The 13,954-nt window shown below is 28.3% G+C and overlaps 1 protein-coding gene across 1 annotated transcript in view; it reads right to left on the bottom strand.

The window, feature by feature from the left end:
- The window catches only part of mtt (mangetout), a 206,999-nt gene that overhangs the window by 105,722 nt on the left and 87,323 nt on the right, over positions 1-13,954 (bottom strand). The window contains exons 7-8 of the mRNA XM_088271556.1: positions 3,939-4,088; positions 1,863-1,996 (exon numbers count right to left, since the gene is read on the bottom strand). Coding sequence (XP_088127682.1) covers positions 1,863-1,996; positions 3,939-4,088 — 284 coding nt within the window. The remainder of the gene's footprint in view (positions 1-1,862; positions 1,997-3,938; positions 4,089-13,954) is intronic.

Below are 13,954 nucleotides of genomic sequence, written 5' to 3'. Positions count from 1 at the left end.
TCATTACTGGCTGTAACGCCTCTGCGCATAATTTTTATTTGATCGTTTCGATGTAATGATACGTTGTTTTAGAAAATAATAAAAACCAAATGTTTCATTCGTTTCAGAACATTAAATTAATATTTTTATACCGGTATCAAACTCGTATGAAAAAACAGTGTAAATGATGGATCGATTTGGAGCATACTATATTTTTTATTCTAACCGTTCTTAACCCAAATGGTGCATAGGGCACCATATATGATTGATGTTGTTTTAATTAAATAAAGGCAATATGATTAGTCTTGCGCTTTAGATCTTAGAGAAAAAGGTGTATATTTTACAGGATAAAGATACGGATATTAAAACATAAAATATAAGCGGTGAAACATAAATGAAAATTTCAACAATATTTTGTATGTGTCTTTTAAATTCAATGTTATTTAAATATTACATATATACCTAGCTGTCTCATATGTAAAATAATCGGGAAAAGAGTATTACTTGCAAAAGCTTAAGATTTCAGTAAAACTTACTTTATTCTCTATTTTTATTGATGGGTAACAATCCTGAGGTTTGTATTATTTGTCATTCTTATATAGAATGGTGAATGTTACACAGCGTACAAAGTGAGCACTTTAACCAGCTAATGACAAAAAGATAGCACTGTTAATACCCAGAGCTACGTATTTCCATCTCAATAACTTTTTCATCTATGCTGAGATGTTAAAAAATTAAAATATTTAACTGATAAAAATGTAAAATTAAACAAAAAAAAATCTATAGGGCAAATGAAACTCATAAATTTTCATGAAATGAGTCCCTCAAAAATCTATTTAGAAATAATCTAAATGATAAATATTTGCTAAGGTACTAAAGATCTTTGTCTTTAATTTATTCAAAGCGATAATATGCTCGGACTGTGTTGAATTAAGTCAATTTTCAGTAATTTAAATTGGAATTAGAGCAGTGACTTCTCGGAGCGTAACTTCATATCGCCCGAAGCAAAAGGTCTTGCTGATACAACAAATTATACAATTAGACCCGAGAAAATTAATTTGTGCCTCGCCATAGATTAACAGTTTTGATTGAAATCAGATTATCCTGACGACAACTTCATTAAATTGGATTGTTCACCTTTAAAGTGTGCTATAAGTATTAATATACATTTGTACTTTATTTTACTAACAATTGTCAACTCCCTTAATACGCTTTGTATTTTCTTTTAAATAAAAAAAGTTTTTTAATGCTTTACTTTTATCGTGTCAATTTTATTGTTTTGGTATCAGAGTCAAAACTTGTGTAAATTTTTATCATACTGAAGATTTTTCTTTGGCGAAAACGCTCAATGTCCGTTTAGTAACAATAAAAAGTTACACTTTAATACGAAGTATAGTTTGTGATAAATGGTACCTACATATAAATATTAAATTACATATTATGTTTTAAGTAATTACAAGTCCGCCTTTGCAGAGTAATGATAAGCACGATCGGCTACTGTACTGGAGGTCCCGGGTTAAATTCCTAGGGAGGGGTCAAATAAAAAAAAGTGATTTTTTCACTCTAATATTTATTAAATTTTGCCCCGGACTGGTACATAAAGCAGAGGGTTAATCACCTTTCCTTCACGTGTTAACGATCAAAATAACGCCGCGTTTAAATAATGCAGTGCCCTATGCACCATTGGGTGCGGACGAAGGTTTGATGAATGAAGAATTACAATCTAACGATTCAATTGTAGTATAAGGTAGTACTAGATAACACAAACTTATATTAAACATCTAATTTTTGAGCAATGAAACTCATTGGAATATTTTTTTTCTTTAAGTCTATTACATATAGTGTGGTCTTATACAAGTGTTTTATTTTTATATTCTACTAACCTGATATTGGGTGCAGTTAAAGCAGTGCCAGCAACAGCTCTCTCCTTCAACGTATTGTTTGGCCTGACCCTGATCACAAGGAAGACTGCAGACTGATTCAGGAGGCTTAGGTTGACTTAATTTGAATTGTATTTCTGTGAAAAAGAAAAAGAAAACACATTCAATATATTTTATTAAAAAATGCTCTTAAAATAAACTCTTAAGATTAACAATACGTTGATTGTGTCCACATTTTTTTTAAGTGTATAAAGCGAATTTAACTAGATAATGCCAGTTAGTTTTCTATATTTTCAAAAAAAAATTTTTTTTATTCATTTTGAAGTATCAATATTTTATACACAAAAAATACTCTAAAATGGAGAATATCAAGCATCTTTAAAAAATGGTCACATTTAAAGTATTGTGATAAAAACTGGTAACTATTTTTTTTTGCAAAGCTACCAAAATTGAGTGATGCATACCAGAAGTAAGTATAATTCTAATTGAGAATAATTTTTTCAGGAGTCTCTTGGTATTTAAAATAAAAAAAAGCTAACTAAGTTCACACATAGATTTCGCCGAAGATGTTTTTCTCAAAAATATAGTTCATTTTTCAATTGAAACATAATTACAACGTTCCTGAAATTTAAATAATTCATCTTGCAATGCTTTCGAAATCATGACGGTAGTAACCTTTTTTTTTTCCTTGAGTACATTTTTGATAACATAATTATTTTTTAGCAGAAAAATTCATATTAAGAAAGATTCTCGATATTTTATTCAAAATGTATAGGTTTGTGTTTATTGAAAAACTTTTTTTTAAATTACAAAATATGTCATGTAACAACAGATTTTCATTATTTTTATTAAAAATAAAGGTGTATTAGTTCGTATTTAAATATATCAAACACTTTGATTAAATATGAAGCAAACATTAAAAAAAATACTTTGAAATTTCCAGTTTCATCAATTCTACTTAAAATAGAAACAACTAAAAACATATGTATTTTTAGTTGTTCCGCATAAAAGTCGAAGTGATTTCTTGCAAGTGGGTAGGCACTCAATGTTTAGTATACCCTAACATGAATGAAAAATGTCAAGTGAATTATATTGAAAAGGTAAGCCCACAAGCAAAATGATAAGAAAATATAAGTACACAGAAAAATCAACAGATTATACGAGTAAAGAAGAAATATTTATCAAAGGTCTGAAATAAACAAATCTGTTGACATTTCTAAGAAGATGATCAATGTTAACCTCTAAAGAACTCAAACATTTTTACTGGTTTTGTCAAAATATGAAGACACTTTAATTCCATCTTAAACCAATATTTACTTTTAAAATTTCGCTACAAAAATGAAGAATAAATATTTGACAGATATACGAACATTATATTTGAAAAATTTCGACGATAATGGAAAAAAAATGGTAAAAAAATGCTTCGATAAAATTATCTGCATTTAAAAAATATACATTTGACGAATGCGATATAATATATTATAATTGTTTTCTAAGAGAAAAGTAATAAAAACATATACACAGAACCAAAGTGTCTTATTCTTCTTCTAACCCTTATCCACACACAATGGTTCATAGGGCACTCTTAATAACTGTGAAGTACTAAAATGGCAAGATATGCATCAAAACAGGGAAATCATATCATCACCCTATAAACGAGAGATAATATTATTATATTACAGAAGAGTGGAACTTCCCGAAATATTTTTTTTTGCCCCATTTTGCACATAGAAGAATTTTCATTTTCCACACTTTTAAAATATTAGTTAATATTTTGTATAAAATAAAAAAAAAAAAGAAGTAATGCATTTTTCTCTGATATCCCCAGGCAAACTATTTTCATCCTCAGATTTATAATATTGCCTATTTTTATCTCGTGGGATTCTGCTCACGAGGGATTCCATGTTCGAAATGGCCCTTGACCTAATAAAAGTGCAATAACTTGCCTTCACGTGAGTAACGATTAAGATAACACACGTCAATACGATGCAGTGCCCTATGCACCGTTGGAAACCACTTGGAATGGACAATGAGGTCCGCATGGCAGTAATGGTTACGTAGCAATTTGTCACCGCTTACCGCTCATGTTTAGTTTGAGCTCGCCTTCAAGGTACTCGCCAACCTTCACCCACCGATGGCGCCCGGCCGACACCTGCTTGAAGTGGATGATGTTGTACCTCGCTGGACCGTCTCCGTTTGCGTCGAACTTGAAGTGATCTCCGCTCAAGCCTGGGAAGAAGAAAATAACAAATGTTTTTAATATTGAAAGCATTAACTTTGTGGATCATATTGATAAATTATTTTGAGAAATAAAAAGACTTTGTTTTTTGATCCACTCACATTTTTATTAACCAACTAGTTTCGACAACAACCTGTTGCCCTCTTCAGGGTTTAATTTAGGATTATGGTCATAAATTAAACCCTGAAGAGGGCAACAGGTAGTTGCCGAAACTAGTTGGTTAATAAAAATGTGAGTGGATCAAAAAACATAGTCTTTAAATAATATAAAAAAAAAACAAATGTTTATATCAAACATGTGTGTAAAAATCTTCCTTGTCCTCCCCTTTATTTATGTTTTTATAATTTAAATGTTTACCTCAGTTTTTAACAAAGTTTTTTTGTTACTTTAGTTTTAAGTCTGGGCATTAACGGGCCTGATGACCGTCATAGGCTGGTTTATGTGATCACTTTGCACACGTGTAACATTAACCAATTCTTCCCATTATTGACAACCACACTACTCAAATTCTTGGATGTTCTATATATATGAACCAATTTTGAAACATTATTTTTGAATCACTAGAACTTCACTAGAGACATCTATTGGTAAGATTAAAAGAAGCTTTTTATTGAGCAGAAACTCTTTTATTAAGTCATTATCTTTGTTCAAAAGTTTTGTAAGTACTGTTTTTTGTATTCTTTTTTAATAGTCGTAGGGATCCTGAGGGGTGAGGACGAAGTGTCTCCCTCAGTCCATATATCATCCTCCCCTTCAGTAATCTGCATTGAGTTTTATTCCTTTGAAATGAATTAAAATTAACTCGCTATACGCAACTGAAAAAGAATACCCCAAGATTTGAGATAAAATAATATTCCACGTTTCAAATACCTAAAAACCAAAAATAAAACATTTAAATATGTATTGTTTCAAAGATTACATTTTTTTATAAAATTGCTAAAATATTTATTTATTTATCGAGTAAAATAATGATTTAAAGGTATATCAAAACCCCCTTTTAGGTCTGAGTAGGTTGATTTATTCAAGATTTTAGTTTAAAATCAACCGTATTAAAAGTCAACGTAATCAGAGAATCTACGGAAGTTGAGGAAGTTTGAAGAGTATTATATGCAGAATAATGATTTTTTGTACAAAATTTATTCCCTTAACTAACCCCTGCAGTGAAATAATTATAAATACGTTGTGAAACAATGGGTTTTCCCAAGTTGATAATCTACTGTTTTTTTTTTTTTTTTTTAAATATTTGTATTTTATTTTACGTAACAATTTTGGCACTTAACATGTTAATTAAATTACATGTAAGCATGTAATTTGAAGTTTGTTGAATAAATAATAGAGTAAGTCCTAAAATTTAGTACGTTAACACTGGTATTTCGCTTTTCACTAAACACAGTAAAGGAAACTTACTCGATGTAAACAACTTTGCTAATAACCTACACAATAATTACTTCCAACAAGACACGGCTAACAATGTTCGACATTTCTTGATATCAAAATAACATTACATGTATGATGAAGGTAGCAAAAATGTTTTCTTGTAATTTTGAAAGTTATAAATACATAGAAAAAATGTGAATCTAAAAACATTTCAACTCCAAAAATCATGTAATTGAACTACTTTCATCATCTTATTTTTAAATAAATTTAAGTAATTTAACACGACCCGTGTATTTATTTGAATTTTAAAATAAATCCAGGCAGATCTGTTTCTGACTAATCAATGAAAATATTGAAATAAACCAATACCCTAAGAAACAATGAGATAACTATAAAAACCATTTAAAATAACATCATATAAAAATTGCAGCATTAACCGGAACAAAAATATGTACATAAATTTGTATTAATAACACTATGTTAATCACCTAGAAGTTATTACGTTTATATGATAGGCCATAACGATATATGTGTGTATATATATATATGTGTGTCATATAAACGCAGTGTTATTTTGATCGTTTACACATGACGGAAAGGTGATCAGCCCTCCGCTTCAGGTACCAAGTACATGGTAATATTGAATAAATATTACAGTGAAAAACTTTATTATACCCCCCTTGGGAATCAAACCCGGGACCTCCAGAACGGTAGCCGAGCGTGCTGACCATTACACTACGGAGACGGACGAATATATATATATATATATATATATATATATATATATATATATATATATATATATATATATATATATATATATATATATATATATATATATATATATATATATATATATATATATATATATATATATATATATATATATATATATATATATATATATATAATATATATATATATATATATATATATATATATATATATATATATATATATATATATATATATATATATATATATATATATATATATATATATATACACACACAAACACACACATATATAAATATATCATAAACTATAGTTTGCCCATTTCATATACCATTTTTTTTTGCTGATTGGCGTATATTTTTCATTGTTTCAGTTTCATCATCATGGAATACCTAGGCCTTATATTTTAAAAACCAATGATGGATATTGGAAAAATTGGAAAAGTGCGGTGGAAATTTTCATTAAAATATGTAAATTCAATCCATGACTCCATCGCAGGGCGCGGTTTACTCTATCATGGGCGTGCTTGGTTACGAGTAAAATGAATATGTGGAAGAATAGATGAGACGTGTACTTATTGTAGTACTAAGTAAAAAAGCACTTTTATATAAATTGGATATTTGGCAACAACCGAGGTAATGTTCAATGAACCGTTTTTATCCTAAGCTCAAAAAAGCTTCTGAGCTTTAAAAAATCAGAAGGATATTTATATCCTTAAGCTGTTATTTTTGCATGATTCATTAGTGGTTTCATATTAAAATATGTTTTAAAATACTTAAATTCTTGAAAAAGGAGTCATCAGTAGCGGAAATGTCTAAGTAGCTACACATCATCATTCCAGATGCAGAAATAAAAGATAAGGGATCTAACAGACAAGTAGGGAGTTAAGCCAGCTTTGTAAACCAACCTTTCATTGAGATAATTTTATTCCCAAATCAATTTTTGGCAATGAAACTATTATAAAAAGATTCATTGTGAAATGTTAAAAAAATGTATTTTTTTGATTTTATCAATATTAAAAATACCAACAATAATATTGTGCCAGGATTTATGTCCACTACTGTAAAACATTTCCCTCAGTGGTATAGTGGTAAGCGCCTTTTGCTACCATGATGGAGATCTCGGATTCGATTCCAGAGAGGGGGGGTTAAAATAAATATTATTGATTTTCTTCTACAATATTTTACTGAAGCACAAGATTGATCACTCTACTTTCATGTAATTAAAGACCAATTTAACAATGCTTCGATACGATACAGTGTCTTATGCGCCATTTGATGTGGATAAGGGTTAAAAAAAAAAATAATAAAAAAAATTGTATTATTTTGGCGAAAAACGGATTTTCAGTATGATAAATCGAAATATATACTGTTGTTGTGAGTTATATTCTCAAATTAGAGACAAGAAACCCGAAAAGTCTCACAATTTGAAACACAATTTATGATAATAGTTGCCGTTTCGCTTATTTAGATGGCAGGTGAGTTTTTCGCCAATCGAAATACTCTTATATATATATATATATATATATATATATATATATATATATATATATAAATATATATATATATATAAATAAATATATATATATATATATATATATATATATATATATATATATATATATATATATATATATATATATATATATGTATATATATATATATATATATATATATATATATATATATATATATATATATATATATATATATATATATATATATATATATATATATATATATATATATATATATATATATATATATATATATATATATATATATTTATATATATATATATATATATATATATATATATATTTATATATATATATATATATATATATATATATATATATATATATATATATATATATATATATATATATATATATATATATATATATATATATATCGTTATATATATATATATATATATATATATAAATATATATATATATATATATATATATATATATATATATATATATATATATATATATATATATATATATATATATATATATATATATATATATATATATATATATATATATATATATATATATATATATATATTATGTATTCGTACATACACGTATATACGTATACTGTATTTGTTGAATACTTCACAATATCTGAATGTTTATTGAAATTTTATTTCTGTCTTCAATTGATAGGCTTAATAAATAAAAACAAAATGTTTATTTTGGCCCTTTGATGAATCCAATGTATCTACTTGAAACAAAATTATGCCAAAACCTATATTATGTAAACAAAAACATTGATTGACCTTTAATATACCTCTAAAAATCTAGGAGCTATATTTCCATAAATCATATATGTCCAATTAATTGTAGAGTAAAGAAATATTAAATAAACTTAATACCAACAACTCAAAAAGTCAATTAAATTTAAAATTAAATAAATAAATAAAAATTAGAAACAGCTCCTACCCCCTCTTCAACCTTCAAAGTCCCAAGGACCCAACTATAAAATTTAGAATTAGCTTCACATATGGTATTTGAAAATTATGCAGAATGCAGCAAACACGTGTCACAGTAGATTTAAAGAAATAGTGGTATTTACTTAAAGTAAAGCATTTATTAAAAATGGATATATTTTACCACAAAGTGACTGCCGAATCAATTAATGAAATAAAATTTTTAAATTGTCCCGAAAGGCCTACTTCTGTTATTCCTCTCTAAATGTTAGACCGACAGGTTTTTTTTTGTTGACTCTAATGTGTTCTCGATTTTTGGAATATCGGTCGACATGAAGTTTACACAGCTTAAATCATCCGGTAACGATATAAACTTTTTCTTTGACCATTTCCGTAACGTAATGCAGTAGCACAAATGACGGCAATCATAAGTATTTCGTAATATTTCTAAGCTGCGTAGTACGGAAATGAAATGATTCACCAATTTTAATATAAAAAATATGGAATCTTTAAAATTATGGTTATATTTTAAAAGTTCGAAAGAAGAAAAAAAATCGAACATGTTGATAAAATATAATAAAAGTTCTTATATTAAATATAATAATTCTTAATATTATTTATATTTAAAGAATTTACTTTGTGGTTAGTCATTTTTACGTATTTATTTTTTTGCAAAAGTGTTAATAATGCTATTATATAACCACTCACCAAGATTTTTATGTGTACCGGTTTCGAGACTTACCCGTCTCTTTGTCAGGACAATCACTACCACAGCACGCAAACAATACTACCCTTTGGTAGTGATTGTCTTCACGAAGAGACGGGTACGTCTCGAAACGGGTAAACATAAAAATCTCGGTGAGTGGTTATATACTAGCCTTATTAACACTTTCGTAAAAAAATAAATAAGTAAAAATGACAACCACAAAGCAAATGCTTTAAATATTGAGAATATTAAATAAAATGTAAAAGTTTTCACCTTATCCCTCAAATGCGAAAAAACCATCATCTTTTTAACATTTTTGTTAATTATCTTATTGTCTTTTTAATATTATTAACATTTTTGTGAAATGGAAGTTTTTGTTTTTTTTTGTCAAGTATAATGATATAAAACTCGTTTTAAAAAAACGTATAAATTTTTTTAACATCCTACTTCAGCATGAAACACATATTTCATATAATTTTGCGGTTAAATAATAGTACAGGTATTATTCAAACTGAAATATCTGATTCCATTCTGTTATCATGTAAACTCATGTGTCGGGTGACATTAACTGTAATTAAAGGCACTCCCTCAGTTAGGAAGCGACACATAATCTTCTCTTTGTAATAGATATCCTCTTTAATTCTTCAATCAACTAATTGATACAACTAAAAATAGGACATGCTGTATTGGATTACCGAAAGCTATTATTAATATTGTATTTCTCGTGATAAACATATGAAATACGTCATAAACAGGGTGAAATCTCCATTGCTTCATACGGTGTAAGATAAACAAAGGGTGCTGAATGTTTTTTTTTTTTAGCTCGGAGTCACTTTTCCATTATAAGTTTTCACGTGTTCGTCTCCACGATTAGACATTAGAATTTTTACATGCGTATTTTTTTCCGCCTCTTCAAATTTTCAGAAATTTATTTTAAAAAGTAATACTTACTATAAGAAATATGCTCGCAAATTTTTATTTGTATTTTTTGTCACATTAATATTGATCCAATAATACCCTGGACTGTTACCTGAAGTGGTGGGCTAATCACCTTTCTTTCATGTGTTAACGATCAAAATAATACTGCGTTTATATGATACAGTGTCATATGCATCATCGGGTGCGGATAAGGGTTAGAAAATGAAAATGAATATTTTTATTTACATTGTATATTTTATGTTCCACTTGAAAAATAATGTAATTTTGATCCTTATACCCAATGGTATATAGGGCACTGTATTGTATCTATGTGGAGTTAACGTGATCGTCATATACCTAAAGGCAAGGTGATCAGTGGGCGCTGTAGATTCATAAATATAGAAGTGGAATATTTTTGACAGGATTCGTATGTCGTAAGTGAAGGAAAGAGGTGAAGGACATAGAAATAGTAGGTAGTAAAGGAAGGAAAGCAGTTAATTGTTTGGGCACTCCAGGTCGCATATTCGTACCCGTACTCGCCTTTGTTAGGACACTGCTAATGCAAACGAGTCTTATTTATTTTATAATTAAAATGTTACCTTGGTTTTAAATCACTATAAATTTAATTTACTTATAATTTATAGTGATTTAAATAAGTTACATTTTTAATTATTTAATGGAAAAACACAAAGTAATTGCCTCAAATACAAATTATATTACATATTTTGTTTAAATATTTAAAACATGAACGAACCATTCAATTTTAATTACAATAACGTTTCGATATCAAGCCCCAAGATTTTATATTGGATAAAAAAATAATCCTAAATTACTAATATGCAAATAATTCATTAAAAGAAAACGCTAATTATTAGAGATTTTATATTTCAATCAAGGTAGTTGTCCGCCTCTTTAGTTAAGTTGTCAGCACGTTCACCTTGCTTGAGGTCCCACGTTCGATTCCCAGGAGGGTTGAAATAAATTTAAGTGATCTATCACACTTATATTGATTTAATATTTCCCCGGACGGGTATCTAAAAAACATGACTGATCGCCTCTTCTCAATGTATTTAAAGAACAAAATAACAATAATATTTTGTTCAAATAGTCGTGAAAAGAAGAATAAAAAGTTGTGTGTGGTATGTTGAAAAAAATAATTAATACACTGTTCCTATTGTTTCCTACTGCCTGCACTGATTAAAAACTTTGTGCATGCCACTGTTATATGGTATGTCGTGATATATTTTGAAACAGTAAATTTTATTTACGAATGCAAACATTGTAACAATATAGAATGACGTTGGAGTGTTATTTTGCTTCTAAAATAGTATTTGAGTAGAAAATGCGACATCAAGCATTCAAAGCGCAGTGTGCATTTCTCTCAGTTTTGATTTATTCCCACAATATGGCCAGATCCCATCTTAAGTCCCCAAAGATGTCCTTTGTTGAAGCCAGACGCCAAATGCGACATTCTGAGATATCGAAAAGCGTGCAAGAATGGCGTACTACGTCATTTTTGACGAGCGATAAAATATCGAAGGAAAAATGAAAAATCTTTTCGATCAGCGAATTCCTACCATAAGTGAAATATAAATTTAAACAAAATTTTGAGCGTATCGAAATACTTAAGATCGATTTCAATGAATTTTTACATTAAAACATAGATGAAGAAGAATATTAACGTCTGGGTATTTATAGGGATTACGATCGTCATAGGCTGGTTTAAGGTTCGAATCCTGGATTATATTCACATACTTTAGAAACGCTAGAAAAAACATTTTAATTTTTTATTTAAGCTAATAATTTGACCAGCTTATTAATTTTTTACAACGTATTGAGTGTGTCCAAATACTTGTTCACAAATATGGATTATCTCCAATTGAAGGAGTTATTTTTCTTATTAGTATTTTTTGACATCTCAACGAAGTTGAAAAAGAATATGGATGTCTGGGTATTTGCGTATTTTAATTTTATTTCAGGATATTTTCTAGCGTTTCTCGTGCATGTGATTATAATCTAGGATTCGGACATAATATACAAATGAAAAAGTTTCTGCTCAATTAAAAGCTTCCTTCATCTCACGAATAGATTTTCAAGTACAATGTTTCGAAATCGGATCATATATATACAACTTCCAAGAATTAGAGTAGTGTGGTTGTCAATCATGGGTAGAATTGGTGAATGTTACACGTGTGAAAAGTGATCACTTAAACCAGCCTATGAGGGTCGTAAGCCCCGTAAATGCCCAGACTTCCATTGTCTTCTTCTTCTTTGTTGAGATGTCAAAAAATAACTTTAAACAATATTAATATGATGTATTTGAATACATTTGAAAACTTAAAATTATGGGACAAATGCACATCTGAAAATACAGTCTAATGGTATAAGTCACAAAGTTGTCCTTAAATGTCAAAAGCATAGAAAGGAATGGTATGCATCATATTCCGAAAAAAAAACTAATCGTATCCTCTCCTACTTTAAATTCAAGGATTTCATTATCCTTTTCTTAGCAAAAAATCCTACAAGATAGCTTTTTTCTTCTAAGACAAGGCTAAAACAGATTTTAATTAAAACTCTGTCCGTAAAGATAAATTTTTCAGTACATATTGGGACAAGAACGCTACCAACGGAAGATATACGGCTCATTTGTCCGTAATTAATCTGTATTTATTGCCTGCGTCATTAGATAAATAGTTATTTTAGTAGGAAACATATATTACGTAACATATTAGGGTTCGATGTAAATGATAAATTTATATCGATAAATGGTAATAATGTATGATGATCATACAAGACATGTATACAATAAACGTACGTATCACAAATGTTTTTCAATTTAAAAAAAAATGTGATTTTTATTGCATATTTGTGATATCATGATGTTCCCTTATTATGTTAAAAAAACATTACATCTTCTTCTATTAATAATTAGATAAACATTATATAAAAACTACACTGGTGTAGCGAGTATAACGTGTGGTTTTACGTTTCAATTTATAATTATTCTTAAATAATTTAAAAAAATATAATTGCATTTAATATTCTATAATTATTTATTCTTAAACCTTTTTATAATTAAACTGCAACGTTTTTTTTAAATATTATCGGATCGTAAATTTTAAACTGATACCTCTTCTTCTTCTTCTTCTAGTAATTCGCATGAGTGTTCAGGCTTGTTGAACGTACTCATACTATCTAATGTAAGTTGTACACTTCTGATTTGTATGAGTCTCTTGAGACTTAAATGGATCAACCTAAATTACAAAAAAAAATAATGTCCACCCGTTACAAAACCACTACCCGTTTCCTTGTTAAAACTAAAAATCAAATTGAAAAAGTAACGAACGATTAAAAAAATGCAAAACCCATGAATAATATTTTATCCTGGCTGAAATACGTCCAATGTGAATTGAAATACGATGAAAACTTCAAACGTGTGACCAAAAAATACAAGTGTGTAGTGATGGAGATGTGAATATTGATATTGGAATAAAATCAAACGAAATTGAAAATGGGTGGATTGACTTACATAAAAATAGAAAACTACTCAAGCGGGCAAGAAATAGCAACACTACGTAAAAGAACGTTCGTTGAATGTGGAAATGGTTCAAGTGGTAACCCGGAACACGGAAGTGACAGGATATTCGAAGATGATTGGAAGGAGGTTGGATGTTCGAG

This window comes from Brachycentrus maculatus, unplaced genomic scaffold, assembly GCF_059751285.1.
Source record: "Brachycentrus maculatus isolate JH-2025_06_01 unplaced genomic scaffold, ASM5975128v1 h1tg000448l, whole genome shotgun sequence".
Taxonomy (NCBI): domain Eukaryota; kingdom Metazoa; phylum Arthropoda; class Insecta; order Trichoptera; family Brachycentridae; genus Brachycentrus; species Brachycentrus maculatus.
The sequence above is the reverse complement of the archived record's forward strand: the minus strand, read 5'-3'. Positions and strand labels throughout refer to the sequence as shown.